This window comes from Calonectris borealis, chromosome 5 (genome assembly GCF_964195595.1).
Source record: "Calonectris borealis chromosome 5, bCalBor7.hap1.2, whole genome shotgun sequence".
Classification (NCBI taxonomy): Eukaryota; Metazoa; Chordata; class Aves; order Procellariiformes; family Procellariidae; genus Calonectris; species Calonectris borealis.
Genome location: NC_134316.1, coordinates 27240977 through 27268170, shown reverse-complemented (window position 1 = coordinate 27268170; position 27194 = coordinate 27240977). Strand labels below are relative to the sequence as shown.

Sequence of the window (27194 nt, the reverse complement as noted above, 5' to 3'; positions counted from 1 at the left end):
TGTTGCAGAATTCACTACCTGATCAGTCACTGGCATCTGAAAGTGAAGCCGTCAGTTCAGGATTTGCTCCTCCACCTTTCCCTCCAGTCAGACCTCCGTTGATGCCTGTGGATCCTAGAGCACCTTTCATGAGACGAGGACCTCCTTTTCCTCCCCCTCCACCTGCTGGCATGTATGGACCACGTGAATGTTTTCCAGTACGAGACTTTGGGCTTCCACGCCCTCCACTGCCAAGTACGTAGCTTTTGCCAGCATTTACTTCAAGTTGATGAACATGAGTGCTTTGTGCAGGTAGTGAGTTACCACACTGGGTGAACACTTGAATCTTTACTTGCGTGTACTACTTCTCCATTCAACTAACCGGGAGCATCTTTTCTGATGAAGGTTAATTGCGTTGTACACTTTCTTTTTCACAGTTGCTCATACTGATAATGTTTTTACAAATACTAGCTTTGGCTGGAAAATACACATACACACACACACTGTTCAGCATTGAAAGGGTAGATGCGAACCTTAATCCTTTTCCTCCTATGAGGTTGCATTATACATAAACCTTAAAGTTTAATCCCTTAGCTTTGAGGTATGCTAGTGTCCATACAGAGGCATGAACTTAGGATGTACTTGTTAATTCGTTTTCCTTGGAGTTTGCATTAGTGGAGCAAGATGTAAGTATCAGACTGAAGGGCTGCTTTCTGCCGCCTGCTGTTCTCTGATTAACCTGTGAAGAACTAAACAGTTACCTTGCAAAGTATCTGTAAGGTGTGACAGCCAAGGGCTGCTACAGACCAAAGGTGATGGTGGCAGCAGCAGCCCATCAACAGATGCAGACTGGCGGCTGCTGTGAGCCTGTCGCAGGTAACTACTGAGAAAGGTGATCATTTTGTCCTCCCCCTTCCTAGCATCTTTGGATGCATAACACCTACCCTAGGTGTACTCTGTGACTTCTGATTAGGTAGGCCATTGCTGAGCAATAAGATATGCAGGGTAGGAGGAGCAGGTATGTGTTTGCTGTTGTGATTGATGTTAACTGGACCACTCTGATTCTCTCACAGTAAGAAATCCATTTCCAATGAGATCTTATCCTCACTATCCACTTCAGCGACCTGGATTTTTGCCTCCACCACCACCTCCTGAAAATAGAGTTGAGCCACCTCAACAGCCAAATCCATCAGCTGTAGAACAGCCAGAACCACAGCAAGAGACTTGACAGAGTCATTTGAGCAATGTGCTGAACCATTTCTGTACTCTTCTAATGGCATTTTACAGCATTTTTCCTTATGTTAAGTAACCATTGTTACTTAGATACATACAAACTACTTCGCTCAAATTGAAGCTTAATAGAAAATTCTCAGGATAGTATTTTGTAAATAAAGAATGAAATAACTGAATATTGTGAATAAGTGATTTCCATTGTACAGGAGTCATTTTAAATTAAGTATTTCTAACTTGAGTAATCTCTTCAGAGGTGTATAAAATTAAGTCATGTGAACCATATTTTAAAAGTCCAGCTGCTTTGTCCTTGTTTAGCTGTACAGGGAATATCTCTGCATGCCAAAAGTGATGCTTGCTGCTTTATGAATAGAATGTGAAAACAAATTGAAACTGTTAATAAAAGTTTACTGAAAATGAAGGCAATGTCACTGTTAACATGGTACTATAGAAGTCATTGAAGTAAAGAGGAATTAATGCATACGTACTCTGTTAATGACCTCGTAGGTAATCTTTCAGCTGTCAAAGCTTTACAAAGTGGCAGTTGTCCTACACTACAGGGGGGAGGGAAGGGGAAGCAGAAATGTAGCGCAACTCTCCCACCACTCTACAAAACCGATAGTGTCGGGTTATGTTTTATTGAAGATGTGTATATGGTTTTTCTATGACATGGGAGGAAGGAGTCATAGCTATGTGATGCTTCAGCATCACCAGACCCTTGCCTTTGTAGATGTATGTCTGCAGCAAACTAATATTAGGTGTTTTTACTGTCTCAACATGAATTCAGTTTTTTAGTCTTCAGATTTTAACACTGGCATTTGGGAAGCTGGGTGGGTCAAAAAAACCACTTCCCAATTCCTTCAACTCTAACTTAGGAGAGCACTCAGGATTTATCAACAAAATGGCCACATAGGATGGGGCAGGAGATTTCTGTAAGCATGCTCATCCTAACACATAGTACAGGTAATTAAAACTGCAAGGCAAAGTGGAATTTCTTTCTTGTCTACAAAAAGCACAGAAGCAATTATACCCAATAAGCTTAGCAAAAAAAGCAACAAAGTGGTCAAGAACATGCTGCTGCAGCAAACATTTAAAAAACCCAAACACATGATTTTAGACATGAATTGTGTCCATGCACATTTTGTAGTGATTGCTAGGCTTCACGAAAAAGCAGAATTAAAAAATACAAGAACCAGCAAACCACAGCATTAATAATTTTGTGGCTATGAGAGCATTTGGTGTGTTGTCTCGTTCACCTCTTCACATGAGGTTACTGTTTGCTTCTTCCCTTGTGGTACTGGCTACCACAACAGGCACAGTGCACTTACCTGCAGCCAGGGCGCAGGCGTCTTGGTGCCAGGCTGGATCTGGACAGAGCCTAGCTCCATTTTTACTTTAAAGACTCCTGAGAGAAGCTGTTGGGGTCTTCTGTCAGTTTAGCTTCCACTTGAAAACCATGTAATTACTGCAGTCATTTGGTAAGGGACCCTTTAAGAGAAATAAAGAAGGAAACTTTTTAGCAAGCCCCCACTTGCAGTAGCAGCAGTGGGCAGTTCAACTGCCCTTCCCCCCATTCTCTACACACACACACACACACAGTTTCAGCCTTTAGTATAAATGCAGCCACCACACCCCATAATTAGAAGTTACAAAAAAAAAATCTCCAGCCTACTTTTTTTGTAATTGCTTAGGTCAAGTCTGCCAAGGGAGCTTTTTCTTTTGCAGCTCAATACTCCTGCTCCTACCATTATTTCCACATAGGCTTATTTCAGCTGCAGAACTCTTCCATGGCTCGTTCCTGCGATTTCTTTATTCTCCTTTCTACCTCTAGTTTAGTCCTCAGAGGCCTTTCAATAAGCCTTCGTATTTGAGCTATTCAATGACAAATTCAACAACAGACTTTTTAAAGCATCATCCATGTTAAGTTGTTCTAACTGCTATTTAGCTTAATTCAGCTGTTGCATCACTTTTAGCCAATTAGTTGCTTTCTAAAGGCTCTAAGTTTGCCTGAAAGGCTTCACCAGGATTCTAAAAGCAACTGTTCGGTTTTATCCTTGCCCTTGGTATCAGTCCTGGGAACAACCAGAACTGCCAACTATCAACTTGCCCCTGTACATAGAACCAGTGGATAGCACGGAGGTCCTGAGTCTGATAATACTGCCACCACAAGAACCCCTTTTTTTTTTTTTTCCAACTCACCTTAAGGATTGCAAACTACTTATGAATGTAACTAGATTTTCTGAACAAACACAGTATTTCCTCTGTGTGGGTTAAGTATTTGTTCTAGCTTGTAACTAAGTTAACTGTCTGCAAAGACCAATTCTTCCTCCACCAAAACAATCTACTCTATGCCCACAATGATATTGGAAGCTGCAGGCAAAACAAAAGTTAGCTGGACTAAGATAATGCAGGACAAGCATGGATTAGATCATGCCACAGAGAATGGAATGATTTCAGGCATTTTTTTTTCCCCAGTAATAATAGCCAAAATTTTATTTGCAGACAAGCAATTTAAAAACAAGCTCAGATTTATGCAATAGGAAGCAGGGTGTAGTAACCCGACAGAGGTATTTAGAAATTTAACCGAGAAGGGTCACACAAGCGCTTATGTGGGGAAGTCCCTGTTCCCCTCCAAAAGAAAAAGCAATCCAGTTTTAACAACTGAGGGCTTGTGTTCCAAGTTCCTGCTGCTGAATCTAGAGTGCAGCCAGCCTAACTTGACATCCCTGTCTCTTTAGGAAAAACAAAGAGAAACAAACAAACAAAAAATTAAAATCCCATTTGGAATTATGCAAGCTCAAAGTAATTTCACAGAGTTTGTCAGGCCCCGCTCCCAATACAAGTGCACTTTTCACATTAGGACCATCTTAGTTTCCTAGCACCCGATTTCAAATTGCTTCAGCTTGAGTCCCTTCATCCTGGTATCACTAATTCAGATGATCGCTAAAAATACAAATGAACAACAAAACCAACTTTTATTTATTTCTAAGACAACAGAACAATCAGAGGTGTATTTCTGCAGCACTGCTCAAGGTATGGGTTTCACCACACACTCGTGCCTTACCGGACTCCCTATACTTGTAAAGTAAGAAAGATTATAGCAGCCTATGTATTAAGTACATTGACTTCACACCTGGAACACAAGCCATACCCAGGGATTAGACTTCAGACTGTATGGAAAATCAGATCTGGAGCACTTAACAATGGACATCATGGATACAGCCCACTTCAAATGCTGTGGCCATAACTGCAGTAAGTGAAAGGACCGCACATCTCTCTACCCTAGTCAAGTGGCCTGTTTCTCCTGCTCCTTATCTTACCTTTCAAGATTAAGTTAATTAAAAACAAAGCAGAAAATAGGTTGGACTAAAAAGAGACACTCGCTTATGTAACAGGTAAACAATTACTTCCCAACTGCATTAAGTAAGGCAGTTATCCATAGAAACACAGTAGTCTGCAGGGATAAAATTAACATCCTGCAACTCTGTTTAAACCAGAGCATGCAGCATTTTCTTCAGAAAGTTGCACGGAAAAAGCCAGAAATCTTGATCATTTTAAGGTCCAGATGATGCTGAACAATCACTATCAGATTTAACTGCTACATAAATCTCCCTCCTGAGGCTGAGCCCTGAAAGGTACTGAGACCAAGTCCCATTATTTCACTTCACGGGAATATGAAAAGCTGTAAGTGTATTTACCTTAATTTTATCACCCACAGCATCTCTTCAGTAAGTTGGTAAATGATCTTGCATACCAAATCTAGAAGATGTACGAGACTGCTTAAACAACAAGCAGTGCAATTCTCACGTTTGGTAGCAGTTTGGACTATCATAAAATGAAGTTCAGAAGCTCAAATGAAATCCGTGCTTGGCACGCACACACGGAACAGCCACTCCGACAATTCTCACAGCACGATCAGCCATTGCAGGGCATGGCAGCTCTTCGACAGCTTACCAGACATTTACAGTTTTCATTCAAAATGCACAGCTACGTACTCTTGAGTACGGATAAAACGTCAAACTGAAGCATTGCAGGTATTCATAATCTATTTAATAGTGGGACACCAAAGAAGTACTATACATTTTTCTTGAGCACATTAGATTTTGATTTAAGCAATTGCAATGGATGCAGGAATTTCTCAAAAATAGTCTTCTATATTCTACAATCCACAGTTTACTGTATCAGTCTAATAAGTCATATCATGATATACTGTTTGTGCTAACTGGTCGGATAGTCTGATCTTTAGCAAAGCATCCTTCCCCTTCCTCCACCCCCCCAAAAATGTTGACAAAATTCAGCCGAATAAAAAAAAAAAATTACTATACGACTTATTTTAGACTCTTTTGTTGACCTAAACACAATGGGAGCTACCAGTTATACACAGCTTAGGAACGATGTTGCGTTTTAATTCTAAAAATCTTCATGCTGATACAATAAAATATTTTATACAGCGATCAATTTTTAATGCTTTATTCATTGATTAAAAGAATATACATTTAACATAAACCATACAACATCAGTCATCAATTCAAACATTCAGCTGGTTTCCTTACATTTTCTGTCAGGAGTTTTTTTTTTTTTTATCTGATCACATTTATAAGATAAAATCTCACCACATCTGGCATATACACACACTGTGCCAGTGGATTCACTCTACTGATGTACATATAAAATCCGCATGGTATGTGCTCACTGGAGACAAAACAGCGCACACCTGTCAAAAGGTCATTTTAATATAAGATGGTAAAACCATTTGTAAAACACATATAAACTTTTTCCATAAATAGAATCATATCTGGACATCTGTTGCATAAATTGTGTTTTCCAAAGCTTACAATATAGCAGCCAGGTCTCAGCACTGCTGGGCACCCACGTTGGCCACTTACTTTATTATTGCAGACTGTCCTTTAAACATTAAATGCACAACATTCGTACCACTTAAAACTGGGGTCAGGTGGAAGTCTCACAGAGACCACGTCTGTACCGCGGTTGCCCTGAAACAGTTAAATCGGCTTTTAAAGCCTCTCAGATATAACAAGATTTTAAAACATACTTCATGGAATGTTCTTCATGCATCATAGCAGCTCATACCTGTGATAGAACAAGCTTTGTATTTGTTTCCTTTCCTTCCTTTACATTCACTATTCACAGTGAAACAGGTGCATGTTTGTTAAGAGTTCTGAGGTTGCTGACTGAGCCACAGCACAGCTGTGTACCACAGGTCGAAATTCGACCTTATATATTACAATCTAGCAGTATCTGGCTGGCCAAAAGTTGGCCTGCCCCTGCCAGCATGTGGGCACTTCTTCGTTTTTAATCTATTCTTTGGCAGCTGACACAGGCGCTGACAGAGAAAATCCAGTGACTTGGTTGCTAGGGATTTCACGACTAATGTTTGTTTGCAGGTGTATACCTTTGTACTGAAGTCTTCACTGTTACGTTTTTACCTCATCGGAGTGCACATTCTTAGTTTTTTCTTTTAAACTTTGGCCCAAAGCTAACTTCTAAGGAAGATGACAGAACATGAGAATAAACTAGGAGGAGTTTGCAAAGATTCCAAAAGACTACAAGCTTATGGAGTGAATCTGTAAGTGCAGATACCTGAAAAACTAGTGTTTCACACCGCCGCTTAACAGCTAAGAAAAGCTGAGAATGGTAGTTAAGTCATGCTTCAGAATCTGCACGTGAAATAAAGCAAGGTGAGAGTCTTACAATGAACAGCCCTGGATAGACTTCTCTTCCTTTTAAGCCTATTAAGTAGCATGCTACCAGATTAAGCACACAATGACAGCACAGAAATCCACTGGGCTATGGATATGGGTATTAAAAAGAGTTGGCTCCTGAGCACAGAACTCCGATATAATAGTAAAATCATTCAAAACGCAGTTACTCAATAAAAGTAAAGTTAGCTGGCAACCTCAGACAGCCTTTGGCTGTATCTCTGTAAGGTTTGGTAGACAAGTCCATTAACCGTGAAAACCCTAAACACTGCCACTTTCAGCTTCTAAACCAATACCCGACTACGTTCTTTGATCAAGAAGTAGAATACACATATATAATTCTATATAGCTAATACTGATTAAACACAGCACAAAAGGGGTTAATTCACGCTACTGAAAAAACATAATAGGACCCTACTTGCATATGTAACCACAGGAATTGTAAATAAGGAGCTAAATGCCTTCACTGAAGCTTTGCATCTCTCTGTAAAAGTGACGGGTTGGCTCAGTGAAGACACTGAGCAGCTCTATGTCCATGACTGCGTGCCAAGGTCGACCCAATCCAAGAGATACTTGCTCAATGAGATTGTGTACTGGATCCACATCCTGATCAGCCAGTTCTCCTTGGTCGAAATCAATGCTTTCTTCTGTGACTTCAAGAACTTTCAGGTCAGAGCCACGAAGACGAGCAATTGCAATAAGATTATGAGCCCAAACTGTATAACCTAGGGGGAAAAAAAAAAGAGAAGTTGCTCTGTCATTTTGCTACAAGGCATTTTTTTCACCAAAGTACTTAATACCAGAGCATCTCAACATCCTTCCAAATTTTGTCATTTTCCATCTGGCAGAATTCCCCTATGGCATTTTTTTTTTTTGCTGCAAGTGGTAAAATCCCATTTTATATTCTGAATAAGGAAGTATCAAAAATATTTCAGGTAGTTTGACCAAGCTTTTCTAGACTTTTTCACCACTTGTAGAAAAGTGGACTTCTTTACTCCAAGTTACATACACCTACAATTTCAAACCTCCTGTGATCTACTTTGTAGTATAAATAAATAGAATGAAAAACAGTGAGTAATCCATTATTTTAAGTGAATGTATAAAAGGACTGTTTTAAAACTGCTTGTGCTAGAAAAAAATCATAAGTTAGCATTTGTTGCATTAGAGGTAGACTTAAAAAAAACCCCTCAAAACAAAACAAAAAACCCAAAACAAACCAACCAAACAAAAAAACCCAACACACACAAACCAGAAGCCTCTCCAGGAAATAGGTCACACCAATATTAAAAAAAAAAACCTACATATATCTTGTTATTCTATCTGAGATTAACCATAATTACAAAGCTTCCCTCTTTCCCCATTAGTGTATATCGGCATCCCTCTTTAAAAACACCTACTCCCCAGTTACCTGTTTGCTTTCTGTACCCTGGCTAAGGCAAATGCTGAGCTCCTCCTTATTCAGATGCAACCACAGATGATCTGGGAACTTCCCTTTTTGGGAGCTCTGCCAAGTCAGCCCTTCCATTGCAAAAGGAAAGGCTCATTTCTGCCTTCATCATCATTCTCACAGGTGCTAAGCCTCTTGGTGAGATGCCCACTTAGATTCCAAGTAAACTTGCAGTCTGCACAGTATTTGAACTGGCAAAGTTAAGCTGCTGAGAAATAAAAACTAACTGTGGTTTGGTCTTCAACAATGCAGTTAACATGCTCTACACCATAATGTATCAAAATAAGACAGCTAGTTAAAGAATGAAGAAAACTGATGTCAAAGTAACAAAGTAAGTAGAATTTTTCGTTCTGTTTTCTTTTACTTTTTCCTACTGTTTGTCTCTAAGGTTTTCGGTAAATATGTTGCTCAGGGTAGGTTTTTTCAACAAAGAAACCTGCATACTTCTGTATAGCTCATTTCTGGTATATTAATCATTAGGAATGCATGAATTCCCACAACTTCATCTCCTGATACTTCACCTCTAGCACAACTGCCCACAGAAGATGAAGCTGTCAATAAGGCTGTAGGACATTAAACCCAATGGAAAATTCCACTTGTATGATGACACTTCCCTATCAGGATTGAAGGAGCTCACAACACCTTCCAGTTAACTTCATCATAAAGGAACTTACTAAAGAAATTCTTGACAGAAAGTGCAAGAATAAAGGGAACAACAACTGCCTGCACCATCCTTGTGGTTCAGGTATACGGCTTTTGCTATAACTTTTCATGGTCAGATCCTCTATGCTCTGGAACAACCATTTTATTCTCAACTTAATCTCATTTTAAATTAACTCTCCTTTAAAAAGTTTTGCCTGAAGTTTTTCAGTAACCTTCCAGCAGCCAAAAAGCCTCTGCCCAGCTAAGTATTCAGAGGTGACAGGGAATGATCACTTCGCTACAAGTATCACTGAACAACAAATTCACCATGGGCACACCATAATTTGTTTTTCCTTGCTAGTAAAAAATTTCCACTTTAGTTTTGCTCATGGACAGGATAAAACTAAGAATCTTATAGGTAACACAATATGTTTACAACACAAAGTCTTGAAAATCCACATGAAGTGTCCTTCTCTTAAGGAGGAGGGGAAAAAAAAAATTCTTCAGTCCCCATCAATGGGCTGTGCTTTTTATTCACAATGCCAGATCATACCACTCTGACTATCCTACTGTCCCCATCCCAAATGACCACACACTCTTCACACCCTTCCTTCATTCTGCAAGAACATATTTAATATCCTTCAATCAGCTTTCCTCTGCTCCTGAAGATGCTACCTTGGTGGAAAGATGATATGACTTCCCACAAAAGACAGAAGAGAATCTCAAGGCACCCAAGGAAAAGAGTGTCCTTAGGGTATGTTTTCCGCCTCCTCTTTTGGTCAGTGACAAGTGGCAGCCAAAACTATACATAAGTCAAAGCCTTTTTCAGAGCAAACTAATAGTAAAAGAGGGAAAACCAAAAATCCTGAGAGGTACTGGAAACTGAAGAATAACCACTTCAGTACATAGGAGAAGAAACCTGAGCACTTACATATAAAGCAAACTATGGCACTTTGAACAAAACCACCATTTTTTCCTGAAGGAAGCTTGATAGTATCATGAAGACTATGCCAAGTGGAGCCAGAAACCATCGTCTGGTAAACCTCAGAAAATACGAGCGTGAGGTTAAGACGCTGTACTGAAGTATCACAGTGTTCTAGATCTTTCTTCCTAGTCATGCTCTTCTCACAGTTGCTACTCTAGAAGAAAGATGCTTATGGTATAGTACCAGAGAAGTCATATTCACAGCTTAAAAAAAGATCAGGAGGCATTTAAAGCAGCTTAGCTAGCTTCTGCTGCAAGGAGGGGAGAAAAGAAGGGGAAAGAAACTGAATCCTAACATCAGAGCAAGAGTGATATTTGGCCACTCTCTCACCCAGATATACACAGCATCTCTCCAAAGAAAGAGGATGCCGCAACAACCATTTGCTAGACAGAACTGTAGAAGGCATTTGCTTTCCCAATGCTCTGTACAGACTAATACCTTCTACTGAATGACATACACTGATATTAAATGATACTTACACTAGCTTATGTTCAGATATTTTACGATCTTTTCAAGTTTAGATAATATATTAGAGGACTTCCCTGTAGTAGTACGAGAATTTAAGATAACATGTGATTTTTTTTTTTTTAATTTTTTTTTTAAAAGGTTCTCAAATTTGTATCCAAATGTTAAAAGAAACTGCTAAAATCCATATTTAGAATGGTAAGGTCATGTGCCAGTATCCAAAATTTGTCAGACCTGGAAACTATAAAGGAGAGACAGCTGAATTGATTTCCCCCCGCCACCCTATGATTTTTCAGTAGAAGACAGTGGAAAAACTTTTTCTAGCCAATACAGCAGGACCTTCTGACTTCAGCCAACAGAAATCTGAACGTACAACCTTGACTGCTGAAGGTCTCTCCTGTTTGTGCTGAATGACTGGAGATTTACTCCCCCAGGCAGTCTGAGGAAACAGCATTCATTCTTATGCAACACAATACAGAGTCATCGCTTAACTCCTTCATGCATCCGCAAACTTGGTCTTGGTAAGCTGATTCCAGCACAAACAAAAAGAACTATTCTGCATTATTTCAGTTTCAGGTGCCTTAAAATTTGCCAAACAACTGTAACTTCTAGCAAGTACTGTACTGACGACAGAGCTAAATACAAATGTACACTTCTTTTTATATTTGTAATTATATGGCAAATAAATAGGTGGGATAAACCTAGCTCTGGTATTACTGGTGAAACCAATGCACTCAGCGAGGCAACCTCCTCCACTTTATATTTTTCAGCCTTTATCTGCTGGCAAAGTCTTACCAAACTGGTAACAGACTTCCTCCTCTCAGCCTCGGGGCACTTCACCCATGTTATTTACAAACAGGAAGCACAATCATCTAATCTTGCCAGTGTATAAGCTTACAGTAAGACAGCAAATGTTTTCAGTGTTCACGTTCACATAACCAGCCACTTGGTGGAACTTGCACAGTGCAGACCGCTTTCGGGATAAGCCTCCTAGAATGCTCAATTCTTAGTTATCCTCGTTTCTGTGAACAGTCTAATGAAATCCTATGTGACTTCTCAATAGAAGTTAGTAAGCTACAAGTATGTTTAGAACTCATACACAATAAACACCTTCATATTTTCAAACACAAAAATACCAGTATAAGGTACAATAGCATGTATAGCAACTGTGCAGCAGACCTTTGAACACCACTCTACTAAAACACATTATGATTAGAAAGGCTGAATTGTTCTCAGTATTTAAAATACTATGCCTGTGCAATGTATTACCTACCGTGAACAGCTAGGAGAGACAGTCTTGTGCACCTCCAGGCTAGTAAGACAAGTGGATCTTCATTCCGGTTGTCGCTAAGATCTGGGAAGCCAGACATATCTATCACATCATTCATTAGTATAAAATGAGTGAGGAACTTGTCATACTGCCTGGATATGAGGTCAACAACAGCCCCTGAAACACAAGTGATGTAGCTGTCAAAGTGAATCCTCTCTAGGGGGATACTGGGCTTAAGAATCCTTAACATATCATCACTCTTGACATCAAAAGCCATTATATAAACCCGAAGATTAGTGCTGTTGCGAGTCAGCGCCTTCCAATTCTCATCTTCCGGCATATTGTCCAATGACTTGTGCATTATGGAAACACTGTGGACCAGGAGAGACAGTCGATGCAAAGGCACATGGTTGCTGTCAGCCAGGACTCTTGCCATTTCAGCTGTAAAATCACAGAAATCCAAAGCGAGCGAACGCAGATTCACAAAGCGCTCCAATTCAACCGCAGTGATAAGAGTGGTATTACCAGGAATGTGGTTGTCCAATAAGCTCAGATGTTCCATGGTGTTGGCTATGGGGTTTGATAAGGAGGACAATGATGTGGGAGTTACTATTTGCAGCATAAACCCACAAGACAGCCATTTCAATTGCCTGCTATTGCCTAATATCTCTTCAAACAGCTGTTGTATTCTGCAAGTAAACAAAACAGACAAAGATCCTATTAAACATGGTTTAGTCTTACCAATTGCATATCATTCTATTTTTTTTATTTGAGAATTCTTCTTCTTCTTTCATTTATGGCCTTATTCTGCAGAAAGGCGCTATTATTACGGTTCTTGTGAACTACAAATGTTAGAATCTGACTCTGCAGGCCTCCCACAGCAATTTAACCTTCACTGCACTTAAAAGGTTAAAATTGTAAACTATCTTGAGAAAAATTATGTACTTTGTCTTTCAAAAACAGTGGCACACTATGAACCTTCATTTCATGTATTTCTCAGCACGTATTTACACCTTCCCACATACGTTTTAAGGTTACGCAAATAAGAAAACCTGTAATGCTTTTAAAACACAGTTGTTTTTAAAAATAGCTTTTCATATTTGCTAACCTCTCCAGAACTGCAAATTCAATATAGAAAAAAAAAAGTCATTTTCAATGAAAGGTTGCAGAAACTTGACTTTGAGCATAAGTTAGAATGCTTTGAAACTACTTGCTTGACTTTGCTTATTAAAGGCTAAAGAATAAACATATAAGATGATCTTTAAATAAAATTCTGAATGTACAGCTAACAGGATTTTTCAAGTGTCAACAGGTTCAAGTTTTACCAAATCAACTTGAACCTCCTAACACTTCAATCTCAGATTATCAGTGCCAGATGATTCTGGCACTGCCAGAATCCTCATGCCATTTATTATGCTGCATGATTATTATGCACTTATTCTGATGCATCCCACCTCTCCTACCCCTTTTTTTTTTAAAAAATATTTAAGTTAGATATTTAATTCAGGAAGGCAGCAAAAGTATTTTAAGATAAGATTTCGAATACTAAATTCAAATACTACAGTCAAACTCTTCAAACTTTCTCCAAATATTTTTCCAGTCTTCATCTCACAGCTGCTAAGGCCCAAAAGAGTCTTCCTGCCCAAATGACAAGTGTTCTTTGAGCACATACGTTCTAGGACGTGTAGATGAGAGTTTGATCTCAAACCCTGGTCAGCCAGAAAGATAGATCAGCATTTAAGGGAAGCAGTTGAGCCAGGCTATGACAGCTCCATGAAATGCCAAGAAATAAGACGTAAACACCTCTAGTACAAAATTAGCAGAAACCTTTGTGCCTCAAATCAGGTAATGTTTTGCACAGAACACTTCTTCCTTTCTTCTTATGAATATCTGTACACTTTATACATCTAAGCAAAACAATGTTACAAAGTTACTATTCTCATCCACATATCTTTAATAGAGATGATGTCCAGACAAAATTAAAGGCTTATTTAGCCCTGTATCCTGCCTGACAAAAGAAAAACACTAATGCCTCAAGAAGTGCGTCAGAACAAGGAAAGCACACAGGGATATTTCTCAAATATCTCCTTAGTTTCCAAAAATTTGTAACTCAGATCTCCTGAGCCAGAGGTGGCTTTCTGTATTTAGTAACCCTCAAGGACCTCACTTGTACAAATTTATCCAGGCTCCTCTTTAAGCCAAGTAAGCTTTTAGCAACTGTAACATCCAATAATAACGAAGTCTGCGGTGCAATTCCCCCCTCTTCTTGCTTGCTCTGAACCTCTCACCTACTACCTTTGATGACCCATAATCCTTCAGTTGTAAGAAAGTTAAAAGATCAATCCTTATTCATCCTCTCCCTTGCCTGCATCTGCTTTCTTCCTTCTCCTAAGGATGTACTGGGTTGGCAAGGCCTGACTTCTCTTTGTAAGTGGAAAAGCTAGTGTGGTTATTATATTTATCTATTACACACCTCAGAATAGTTCCCAAGGTTTTGCCTAGTATAGTTATCAGGTTTAAAGACTTCTGTTCTACCAGATCTGAATTTTTTTTTTAAACTGAGGACTGGCAACTGCGACACAAATTAAACAGAGTTTTAAACAACAGGTCAAGAGTCACAGATAGTGTAGTTTTGCTATTTTATTCCTAAATTCTTTTACAGTTCAGATGAGCCCTGTTTGATCCTGGCAATGTTTGTTTCCTAATTATTCCTGCCAGTGCTTAAATTGAAGGCAGATTCTCTGACAACCCCCAAAGAAAAAGGTTCTACCACAGGAACCTCTCTAATTTCTTTCAATGAACAAAGACTCTTTCCTCCCTGCTCTCACCATACACATCTACAAAAGGTGCTGTAATGGTTGCAGCAATGGTAGAATTTATTTTGTAATAGTCCAAGTAGTCAATCTTTGCCAGTTCTTTGCCAATTTAATAAAAAAAGATCAAACATGTCAATAGAGAATATTTAATAGTGATCACTTTTGGACTGTTTTTAATACCTGCTTTATAGAAGGCCAGACAGGAAGCACAATATAAACCACACGCCCTTAGTTTTAACATATTTCAAATAAATTTTTCCAAAATTAGAATTAGAGTCAGAATTGAGCTAGAATGATGTATATAGAGACCGAAGATGCAAAAGGGGTTTTTCCTCCCCTGCAAATTCTTATGCACATCCTCTTTTTCATAAACAGACTGCATCTAACTGGAATTTGCAAAAATAGTTTGAACTGTATTCTAGAAATTCAGACATATTAAGTGAATTCTTGGGAATTAACACCTACTTTATTATAATATTAACTTTTACTTCAACTGCCTACCATGTAGTACAACATTTATCTTAACTTACATGTGGTTATCTTAAAGCTCGCTTATAAAGCTGAAGTTTAAGCATGGTTTAGTAAGTATAACACAAAATATAAGCAGACCTCAGAACATGCAAGAAAGCAACACAGCCTCAACAAGTGCATTTAATCAGTCCCCCTCACTCTCTGTAAGCAGCAATTACGAGATGTTCACCATCAACCTGAAACCTATAAATGATCATACTGGAGCAAACTATTTAAAAAATAAAAAAATCAAAATAAATTACTTTCACAATTAATGCCCCAAATGGTGCTTTCAGCCAGAGGACAGACCAAAGCCTGACTAGACAGGCTGAGTTTAAGCCCCAAAAATAGTCCTGACCAGTACTGAGGCATATCGATAGCCCTGGACAGGAAACAAACATATTACTAAGGTCCATATGGAGCCCATTTGTTTAATTAAAGACTATCAATCAAAATGTTTTGTTTAATAACAGAAGCTAAACTGGTTGTTTTGGAAACCAAACTATCTGAACCACATGGATCAATCATGGGAAACAGATTTCAGAAAGCCAAAATTTTAAACAACTACCCTTTGTTCAACTCAAGACAAATGTATTGTTTACGCTGAGCTTCCCAACAGTAATGAACTAAGTTGTAAAGAGAATTTTAGAAAGTAACCAGGGACAGATATGCTATTCAGAAAAAGAAGCAGCATTATAAACCCATGCTGATCACTGCAAAAGTACATTTTTGAAAACACAATCCAAAGCCTCCGCTCCCTCAGAACAAACCTTAGTCTTAACCTGGGGGAGCATCGTAATGGTTCTGTGCTAGCTGAGGTTTTACCCACGGTCTGTTACACCCAGCTCAATGCTACGGATGTAAGGAAGTGTCACATTTTCTCCCCCGACTACTTTAATTGCAGGAAGTTCCTGAACAGCTAGTAAGGTTTATCACCATACAGGTTCCAAAAATCCTCAACTGCCAATAATGCGGTCTCCAAAGGTTGCTCAGTACCTTTCAGTGTTAGTTACCAGTATCCATGTTTTGCAACTTAACTGATGCAAACCCCAAATGCAAAAGTCAAGACTAAGGAGCCATAAAGATTTAATTCCTGAAGTAAATCTGCTGCTACTGCTGTGTGTGGTGATGCATTTCCCCCCTCCCCTGGGCCGCTCTACGATCTCAGGAATTCCCATTAGGCCTCGGCCTTTGTGTAATGAGTTGGGCGGTTAAGCGTCCCTTGACCATACCAGGAACTCTTGCATGTCTGAGGTGGGGAGCGGCACTAATCGTACCAGGAACTCCCGTTGCCTGGCCAAGGTGGGGAATGACAGCGGGAACGATTAGTCATCCCCTGACAGCCTTGGAACATTCCTTACCTGGATTGTAGCTCGAGTGGAACAGTACCATTGTTACTAGAATTGTGACCAGGATGGAAATTTACTGATCTCTAAAGCCAATCATCTTGCAACCCTATAAACAGCGGTGCTAAGTGAGGCCCTTTGAACTCTCCTGGACTGCAGCAGGCTGCAACCAGCATCTCCCTTTGAGTGGGATGCCTCTCAGAGCTCATGAACTCCCAAGTTTGCAAAGTTCAGAGGACCGTCGCCAAAAGCTGATGACAGGACCTGGCCCTTCACTCCTTGAGGCTCAACCCCTTGCCCGCTGAGAAATGCCGAGACAATTGAAGTGAATATTTCATTGAAATGGAGGGGAATTTTTAACAGGTATACCTTTGTACATTTATATCCCTTTGTGTCTGTGTGCGTGCATTAATTGATTTAGGTACCCAGTAGCAAGTATAGTATAAATATTGCCATCTCAAACCTGTAATTAGGCCACTGTTGTGATTGTAGTAAATCTATTGACTCACTTTGTAAATGTTAAATTAGTCAATGATTAAGTGTTGCTAAAATCTTGTGATCCACCTTAAAACTGTGAATGAACCTTAGACTGCTACTAGACACATAATCCCTTAGACATAAACAGTTGACCAATTCTGGGACTAGGAGTGGATCCAGCCGCACCTAAGTGCCATTAGGAGTTTAGAAAGCACGGGGATCTACTCTGAACCTCGTGACTCAATGGGAGGATTTCCTTACTCTTTGTATTTCTTCCATTAGACATGAACTGTTGACCAAGCCTGAAACTAAGATTGGACCTAGTCGCACCTAAGCTCCATCAGGAGTTTAGAAAGTAAGGGGGTCTTCTCTGAATCTCGTGACTCCACGTGAGGGCCTCCCTTATCCTTTTGCATCTTCGGTCTCTATATAAATCATTCTAGCTCAATTCTAACTCAATTTTTCCTTTGTATGTTTCATCCATGTAGTAAGTGATGCAGTGAACCTTGCCATCGAACTTTGCTAAGTCGCGCTTTTATAAATTCCTATTAAAACCACCTTTTGCTAGCACCTTTGCCAGTGATTCCTTAAGTGATCTAAATCACTCATCCGCGACATGCTGATGAACTTGGGAACACTGACTAAAACGCTGCCAGCTTTCCTTTAATTTAGAAAAGGACTAGCAGGTCCCAAATACATTGTTTTATTCCAGAAAAAAAACCCCACCAAAACCAGACAGACAAAAAAGAGGTAGCATTTATTTGCTCAATTCCAAAATGTGCAAAGGTCAATATTGACCTAAAAGACTAACTTCAAATTAGATAATGAGTTTTGAATGGTTTATGGCTCTGAAACATGCACACTTATTTTTGTTATTTGTTTGAAAAAAATGTTTAACCATGTTTAACCATGAGTAAACACCTACTTGGATGGCTCTCTTCAAGCCCCTTGGCAAAGATTTGATCATATATTTATGTTTTCACAACGAAGGATATGAAAAAAAGGAGCTTTTACTAAATTAGCCTTTTACCAGCACACAGCACTACAGTACGGATGTTAAATAGAATCCCAGATTGCTCTAAGTTCTGCATTCTAAGCACAATGGATGACAAAGCCACAGTCTGTGACACACATCTGTATTTGCACTGGTTTGCAAATTTAAGTCAGGACCAAACATTTAGTTCGATGGTTGTGTTCACGTACATACATTGATCTGATAATATACCTACACTAGTTCTAAAACCACTCTAAAAAATAATAGTAAAGATCTGGCTGTACTTATTCCACTCCCAAGCTACTGGGAGAAAGATGTTTAAACTGACACAAATTAAAACGATGGTATTCAGGTTTTATCTATATGGAAAGTTTTAGCAGAACTGCTAAAATAGTTAACTTAGCATCACTCCCTCTGTGGTAATTTATTCCAGAAGTCAGTAGCTTTTTACATTGTATTTAACCTTTTCCAAAGAAGAACTAGCTATTCTGATTATAAGCATTCAAGGACTGTACTGTAATATAATTATGGCAAGCTAAAATACACCTCTGAACTAAACAAGCACATTGTGAGCTATGATATTCCAGGAATTCTGGAATATATAACCTAGTTTTGAGATGCAACTTGAAGTAAGTTGTTTGTGTTTAAGTTCTCTTTCAAGTTTATTTGCTACGTGTCCTCAGTTCTTGTGAAATACAACAGATACTTCCTTTTCTAATTTTTTCATGTACAGCAATAGTAGAGGTGCTGGTAACAACCCCCCATCCCTCTTCCCCTTTTGTGGCATTAACATAATATTGTTTCTAGAACACAATGAAAAGAGGAAAGAAAGGATTCTCATCCTGCTGAGAAGGGAAAAAAAAAGCCACAAAAACGGACTACTTCATGTAAATAGTAGGAACAGAAATAAACTCAACTTAAGAATTTAGATTCTCATCCTATTAAAAACTTAAAGCTTTCTCAGTCATGTATTTCAGGCATGAAAATCTGTTTTCTGTTATCTGTTTTTATTATTTTAATGTATTTGATAATTTACAAATATAACTCACTGCTTAATCTTCTTGCCATCAGGGTCAACCTTGCCGAGGTATGTATTTGATATACTTCCATGTTGCTGCAGAATGCTTATATCCCCAAAGAGACTTAACTTCTGGAGGTTCCTGTGAAAAAACAAAATAAAGAGGAATCTGTACACAAAATTAAAACACTGTGAAGAATCATTCTGGATAAGACAAACACAAGCAATAAGAACACATTATTACTGGAACATGTAGTCTGTTTTGGGAAACATCTTACTGTCCTGGAATACAGGTACATACGGAACTACAAAAAACGTGACTGAAGTATAAAGGGGAAGACGACTACAGAAACTGCTAAATCCAGCTGTAAAAGCAAATGCCAGTTTTCAGTCACCACAGGAGTATTTTCAGCAGGCCTGCACCATAAAGAAAAGTTTTAGCAGTTCTTTCATGTACTTTTTAATCCTTGGAACATGTGTGTTAAGAGCCACAGATGAAAACATCAAATACCTATTCCTTTTAAGATTTAACACTGTATTTAATGCCCAAGTAGAACACAACCACAAACAACCCTGTCTGAGCACTTATGCATTGCAGCTGGGTTAAAATGGGAGCCCAAACCTGCCTCACTTGAGGCAACACAAACCTCAGGCAGGAAAAGCAAAAGCTCTCCACACCCTAATCAGTGTCTAATTTCTGTTATATCAAAGTAGGGAAGGCTGTTCTAATATTTCCCATCAGTGACTAGAAGAGGATTAGTGGTCCACCATGACATAGAATTTTAATTTTCAGAAGGGATAACCAAAAAGAAGTGAAAGAAGAACCTCTAAGTTTATGCTGGACACGATTCAGTGTGCTAGACAGTCAGTTTTCCTTTCCCTAGTACAGTTTATTTCTCTGACTTGCATCTTTTCTATTCCTAAAAAAGATCAAGCAAGAGATATGAAAATAACTGCAGTTTTAGAGTAGCTGTGTGGCATTTACTTTTAAGATTTTTATTTTTTTAACTGATTAAGTTTCAGGTCAACGTTTTATTTATACATGCTGTAAATTAGATTTACTCCTAACATGCAAGGACTAGTCTGCACTTGATAATTAACATGGCAGAAACTCCAGTTTCATCACAAATGGATACATGAGTTAAACAGTAGATGCCAATTAACCTGTAGCTGACAATTAAGTGAGTTAAATAAATCCTTATTTCTGCTGGCTTACAAATCATATGCTAATATTTCAGATCAGCTTTGAGGAAAACACAATACAATTACAATGCTCAAAGCGTAGGAAAGCTCTGGTGCCAGTTCACTACCTCCACAGTATGAGCCGATATTCTACCAAGAGGAAGGGGGGGCGGAAGTATCAAGTAGTCAAGTTTTACGTTTTTTAAGTAAGTATGAATTGCAGTCTGTAACTGGTATCTACTATAAGTCATAATTTACTTGTTTTGAATTCCTGTATTCAATAACTGTACACTAGTTTCCTGAAATCTATCCACTGTTGCACCTGCTACTTTTCTTTGATAGGTGAAGAACAACTTAACAGCAAGATCCACAAGCTTCGTATCGAGTCAGACTGGAGCAAAATACCTAGATTTCACAACTGTTTCAGAAATTCTAACAATTTAATATGTAGTCTTTTAAATACAGGACTACTGTACTGATATGTTAATATAAACTGACTCCTGACCACATGCTCAATATTCTATAAATCTGACTAAGACAATGCCTGATCATACTGAAGAATAAGCTTGGCAGGGAAATCTGAAGACACTGGCACCACCACCAAGAGTATTTTGGGCTCTTCTTTCCTCAAAAGCTGTAGGAGAGAGTCTGGTATGACAGGGAAAGCAGCAGAAACCTCCACGTGGTGTGAAAGGCAGTGTTCACAGCCAATGCTATTATTAAACTCCTATCTTCTGATCTCAGTGACTTAATTCTGAGAGCTAAGAGACAAAATGCAATCTTCAGAACAATTTTGAATCACCTGCATATTCACATCACACACAGGTCTTGTTTTGTGTTATTCATACCCCCAGTGAATGCTACTGTAGGCAGCTATTAATTTTAGAGCCACTGAACTACAGGACACATGAAACACTATTTACTAGTATGCCACACATTTTTACTACATCTATTTGACTGCCATTTCATGCACTACAGAGATGCACGGAAAAGTTTTCCGCCTCAAAACTTAAGCAATGAAAACATCCAATTATTTTTCTATTCACAGCACAGTTATTACCATCAACAAATCTGATCACAGTTCAACACAATATTAGATTTTTGCTACTATTTGCAGTGTCATACAACCTCTATGGCGTTCAGCTCACATTATTTCAGAGAGTTAGTAAAGTGATTGCTATTTAAATAAAATTGTTTAGAAGTTAATTGTCATCTTTTGCTAAAAGTCATAATGGCATCTTAATCCTATATACTACCCATACACACAGCTGGGGAAAAACATGTGTTTTGGGGGGATTTCTAAACCATTTATTTTCCACTAACTCAAAAAACATGCTAAAAGTCATAAGCTTCTTACTAGGCTCCATCTTCAGTTTTGCTTGGTCTTTTTGAACACCCAATGAAAAAAGAACAAAATGGCCTTGCTTACATTCAACATGGACGAAGTGGTAAGGCACTTATTGTATTATTATACTAGTTTTTGCCAGTTTCAGCTGCCTGCTTAGACCAATAGAAGACAGTCATTAGAAAACCTCAAATACAGATGCAGTCTACTGTTTTGAGCGATTCACCAATTTTTGGCAACTCCAAGATGGATACCATTCTTCACCAAGATACCACAGTTTTACTATAATCTGCATTTTTGTTTCCACAAGCTAAGATCAAACAAGTCACACAAATTAATGTACTGCAGAGGAAAGGCCGGGGGCGGGGGGGGGGGGGTGGGAGTGGGGGGGGGTGGAATCACTACCTTCTTACCTTCCTTTGTAAGCAGCTAGAGGAGAGACCATACTTTGGGATTTCAGAGTTACATAAAAGAACACAGAATTTTCCTACTGAATGATCAGCAGTTGCTTATTAGCTGCTCTATGCACTGAAATGACTCACAGAAAGTTTGTCGCCCTCCCACCTGCCTTCCAGAACTTAGTTCTGAAAGATCAATTTGAGAAGGCGCAGATTATTAGGATCTCTTAAGAGCCACTAAGAAACAACTTGTCCCTCCTGATATTGCTAAGAACATTATGCCCGCCCGCCCCTTTTTTTTTTTAATAGGAGGTAGAACATCAACTATTTAAACAACAATATACCTTGTTATTTTGCTTCACTTACTGTCATAAACATAACAGCTCATGGAAAAGTTACAGATCACTATAAACACTACTTTAGTACCTTTTAATTAAATAAATCATAGATTTTTAGAGCTCATCATGGTCCCAGCACTATTAAAGCAATATTTTGGGAGTAATATGCTGCTACCCACAAAATAAAGTTTATGGTGACTTGAGCTTTACCTCAAATGTGAGACAGACCTAGAATGTACCTTTCTGGATGATAACTGGCTGCCAGCAGTAATACTTGTCAGAATATTATCAGGTTTTTTTAAACCAAGTTGCGGACGAGTAGTTATTTCCTTAATTCCATCAGAATTAGCAAAGGTCGCTCTGAAATATTTTTCTAGAGACTTAACATGCAGATTTGCTTAGAAATTGGCAATTTTATGTTGTACAGAAAATGCTTTTATTAGCAAAAATACACATCATTCTCCTTTACCCAAGAGAGCATCTAGAAATGGCATTACTTTTAGTCATTACTTTTCTTAGGTCCTGTGGTATTGTAAATCCTCAAGGAATTCTAGAGCCATCTAAAGTACATTTTTTTTCCTGCAAGGAGGGGGGTTGTTACTGTGTTGTTTAATAATAGATTTAAAAGCCTACAACAAGATTACACAGTTAAGAAACAGCATACCATTTCACAAAAGGAGATTTCTTCCTCCCCAGTTCTGAAGTATAAGATGGAAGTTCTTTGAACTTCTCTGCCAAAAAGCTATCATAAGGGCTGACAGGAGTAATGAAAGAGTCATCCTGTTTTAAACTTAATTCCAAAAAGAATGCATTTACAGTGATTCAGCCACTGGAGAAGTTAAAAACACTGCTGTTTCCATTATTTTAGAAATTACAATAGCTATCCCATATACAATGACATATGGCAAGCACAAGAAGGAATTATTAATTATCCTTGAGTTACAGATGAATAAACAGAAGCAGAGAAATAAAGTGACTGGACTGCGGTCATTCCTTAGACAAAACTGCACATCGGGCAGGTGACAATGCCTCTGATTTAGACATGCAGTCACAGTAAGAACTAAGCAGCAATTTGGCATATGTTAATGCCCCTTCCCACCTCGTTTCAATCTCAAAATTCTACTTAAAGAGCTAAACCCAATGTTCTACATGCAAACTAATCAGTTATCAGTAGTTACCTTGGGTGGGGGGTGGGGGGGAAAGACATCAAAATAAACTAAAAACCTTGTCTGTTCAAGGGAAAAAAGGAGTCTATTCAGAAAGTAAATCTGAATAAAAGGTCAAGTGTTTAATGTAAACCCCGCCCCCCCCAATTTTTTAAATGCTCATTAAAAAAAAGCCTGCTGTAATAACCAGGTACCCTATGTCCCCCAGTCACTATTCATTTCAAAACAAAAGAGCGGCATGCAAATTATTTGAAGACAGCAAGAAAGTACAGTAATGCAAAATCCTATCGAAGTTGGTAACTTTTCAACTCTGGCTTAGCACTGAAATTATACTAATCTACCAGAGAACAGGTCCCGGAGAAACAACTACTTCTACATAGTATTTTACTGCAGTCCTGAGCCACACTGTGCATACAGAATCTGTAAAAAGAACTTTAGAAAGCAAGCATCCTTGTAAAAGTTTCAGATAAGGCCATAGAGAATGAATCTTTTTCTAAAGAAAAAGTGTACCAAAAGCCTTCTCACAACACATTTAATTTTGACAGCCTCATATTTTAGTGAGACAGAGGAAAAAAAAAAAAGGCATTCTAGTTTTTCCAATAAAACCCCCAGGCAACATGCCTGCAGATACTATTTATTTCAAAATTCCAAGTCCAGGTAGTGGTATCTGTCTCAGATCGGATAATCACCAACATCACTTCAACATTTTTTCTACTTATGACATGAGCTGGATTTCACAAAGATTCAACAGTTAAGTGAAAGCTCCTTAAACGCAAGAGAAGACTGATCAAGACAGATGATCATGATTTGCACACCAAGGATTCACAGGGCAAGAAATAAATTAAGATAAAGGTGAGCTGGGACCAACGAGCCGCTTTCAGAAGCAAGGTCTGTAACTCTCAATCATCGCAGCTGCACCACAGGAAGTACCTGCTGGGCACAACTGAGCAGAGGAACTGAAAGTGAGACTTCACACACCACATTTGCATTCATCCCAAACCAACGAGGAATTACATTTAAAGTTCGCTTGCTACACTTTAAAATAAAGAAGCAAGGAAGGCCTCAAACTACTGTCTAATCCCTCCAGAATCAAAGAGGGGCGGTGACCAGACCATGATTCAGTTGCAGACAGTTTTCCAAAGGCAATCCGCAAGCTTTAATTCATCCTAAAGATACCCTGAAATACTTGCAGCCTTTTTTTTTAATCGATAGGTGAAGCTATATGCACACAGAGGGAAAATAATATTAACCGTTTCCTATCTAAAAGCTGTATGGCTTTCCAAACACATCATAACCTAACTGTAATATCCTTGCTTTCCTGTCCTAGGTGCTGACTAGAGGCCATACATTAGGGTATCTGATTATTATCTTTTTTAAAAGATATTTATCTTGATCACACCCACACACGGTAAAGCAAATGCAAGTATTTTCACTTTAAAGAACTCCAACCTGAGGAAATTACCTAACCTGCCAAAGTCAGTCTGTGAAAAAGCAGGATCTAAACACATCAAAAGTCCAAACCACAGGACGTTTAAATTCAATTTGGTCAAGAAAGTCCGTCTGGAGTATTTCTTCAATAAGCAAACATAAAAACCTCCTCCTAGTTAAAACTGAGTCAAATCTCAGTTTAGCAGGTAACACGAGAGCCGGCATGAAAGCTCAGCTTTTCAACGGCAAAACCCCTCACAGCTGGAAAGGTGAACGTATTTTATTGGGGCAGTACTCCATCCCTCTCCCACCAGAAAAACACCAGTGCTGTAATTTTAACCCCCCTACTTATTTCTCATAACAGTAACTATTTTTCAATCATGCATAAGAGGTCTAAAGCCTGTCTGTAGTCAGGCTTATATTTTAAAGTGAGAAAGATGCCTTGTTAGGCACCAAATTCAAAATCCCAGTTCCCACTCGCTCCATTTGAGCTGCATCCCCCCTTCCTTCAAAAGGACGAAGAAGTTTTTATTATTGCAGCTATATCTGTTTTGCACATTGACTAGCCGCTTGCCAACTAAATGTCTGCGTTTATATTCTCCATCAAACTACTGAATATGATAAAAATTAGGCAGTTCGAAGCAGCGCGCCTCCGTTTCTGCGCAAGTCGCGGCCTCAGAAACACCCACCGGGCTACCCCAGCCGCTGCGCGGGCCTCCCTCCCTGCCCGGGGCCCCAGAGGCGCGGCCCCAGCAGCAACCGGCCGGCGCGGCTCACCCACAGGCGCCGTTGCCGGCTGCGGGCGTCGCTGCAGCCCGCGGAAGCGGACGGGACGGCCGGACCCCGGCCCCGCGCGGCGCAGGGGGGCTTCGGGGCTCCGCCTGCCCCCCCAGCGCCCCCGCCGCCTCCCCTCACGCTCCCGCCGGGCGAGGCGCGGCCCTCTGCCCGACCCGGCGGCGGTACCTGTTGTTGCGGACGCTGCTCAGGACGCACAGCACCAGCTCCAGGTAGGTCCTCAGCAGGTCGAGCCAGCGCGGGCACAGCGGCGGCGCCTCCCCGTCGCCCGCCGCCGCGGCGCCCTCGCCCGCCGCCGCCGCCCCCCCTCCGCCGCTGGGGTAGTTGTCGGCGGCGAACTGTACGCGGAGCTCACGGACGAACCAGCCGCACTTGCGCATGAGGAACTCGAGGCGCGGGCGCTCGGCCGGCGAGACGCGGAGGCTGAGGCGGAGGCGCGGCCAGAGGGCCGGGTAGAAGAGGCACTCCCGCCAGTGCGAGCAGGCGGCCGAGGCCCGCAGCCGGTCGGGGCCCGCCAGGAAGGAGAAGATGTGCACCACCAGCTCGCTGGGCAGGGAGCCGGCACCCACCGCCTCCCCGCACACCGACATGCCTGGCGCCGGCCCGAGCCCCGCTGCTGCTGCGGCGGCGGCCCCAGGCGGCGGCGGCCCCGGCCCCGGCCTCGGCCTCGCCTCCGGCTCCTGCGACAAAAACAACAACATCAATGACAAGGCGGAGGGGGCGGGCGCCGGCCGGGACGCGGCTGCTGCCGGGACGCACCACCCGCGCCGCCGCCGGGGGGGGGGACGAGGGGCGGAGCGGGCCCTACCACCGCCCAGCGCGGCGGGGAGGGGCGCGAGGGGGGGAGAGGTGGGCCGGGCCCCCCGCCTGTGCGGCGCGGCGTAGGCCCTACCACCGAGCCCGGACGGGGGCGTGAATGAACACGCCGCCGGCGCCGCGCCCTGTTCGTGCGGGGCGAGGAGAGCCGCCGCGGCGGAGGGAGGAGGAATTACCCCGCGGGGGGAATGGAACGTGCCACCGGTCGAATGGGAGGCGGAGTCAGCCCAACCGCCTCCGCGAGGGGAGGTTGGCCGTTAACCCTTCCGTGCCGGCAGCAAAGAGCCGCCTCTGCCCCACCGCCGCGTCCCGCAGCGGAGCCCGGGAGCCCCCGACACCTCGCGGCCGGGGCTGCGTGCCTCCGCCCCAGCCCCGCAGCGGAACCCGGAGCGGCGGGCTCCACGGCCGAGCAGGGCGGGAGTGTCTGGGTACCCAACCGGCGCGGCGCCCTGAGGGGCCGGCCCGGCAGCGCGGGCCCTCCTCCCCCCCCCAGCGGCTCCTCCGCCCTAACGCAGTGCGGCGGGAGGCGCGGGACCGGGGCGAGGCTCCGGAACCAGCTTCCCTGCCGGCTCCGCAGCCGGCGGAGCGGCCGCCAGTCTGTGGGAGCCTCCCCTGCCCCGGGCGCCTTGTGTTCAAGAAAACGTGGGAAGGGTGTCGGGGCGCGGCGGCCCGTATCTGACCGCACGTACGCCTTTCAGCCAGCGAAATTACCTCAGCAGCATTCCAGCTGCCGCTACGGGAAACGCGCTGACTACGCAGGAAAGGCGAAGCGCGACGGAGAGTCCGACATGTGACAGAACTGGATACGAGCCTGAGGGGATACATGA

The 27194-nt window shown here is 41.2% G+C and overlaps 3 protein-coding genes across 6 annotated transcripts in view; 2 read left to right on the top strand and 1 right to left on the bottom strand.

Moving 5' to 3' along the window:
- Positions 1-1630, top strand: part of MIA2 (MIA SH3 domain ER export factor 2) — a 38161-nt gene extending 36531 nt beyond the window's left edge. For all 4 annotated transcript variants that reach the window (XM_075151571.1, XM_075151570.1, XM_075151573.1 and 1 more), the window contains 2 exons: positions 9-234; positions 1053-1630. In XM_075151571.1, the coding sequence (XP_075007672.1) occupies positions 9-234; positions 1053-1207 (381 nt within the window). In that variant the 3' untranslated portion in view covers positions 1208-1630. The remainder of the gene's footprint in view (positions 1-8; positions 235-1052) is intronic.
- Positions 1631-5237: 3607 nt separating this feature from the next.
- FBXO33 (F-box protein 33) lies at positions 5238-27192 on the bottom strand. The gene is made up of 5 exons (XM_075151610.1): positions 27079-27192; positions 25720-26231; positions 18931-19041; positions 11742-12427; positions 5238-7654 (listed from the first exon to the last, which is right to left on the bottom strand). The coding sequence occupies exons 1-5, from the start codon at positions 27190-27192 to the stop codon at positions 7383-7385; spliced, it is 1695 nt and encodes a 564-aa protein (XP_075007711.1). The 3' UTR covers positions 5238-7382.
- Positions 25749-27194, top strand: part of ZNF410 (zinc finger protein 410) — a 36078-nt gene continuing 34632 nt past the window's right edge. The window contains exon 1 of the mRNA XM_075151592.1: positions 25749-25763. The gene's annotated coding sequence lies outside the window, so the exon portion shown is untranslated. The remainder of the gene's footprint in view (positions 25764-27194) is intronic.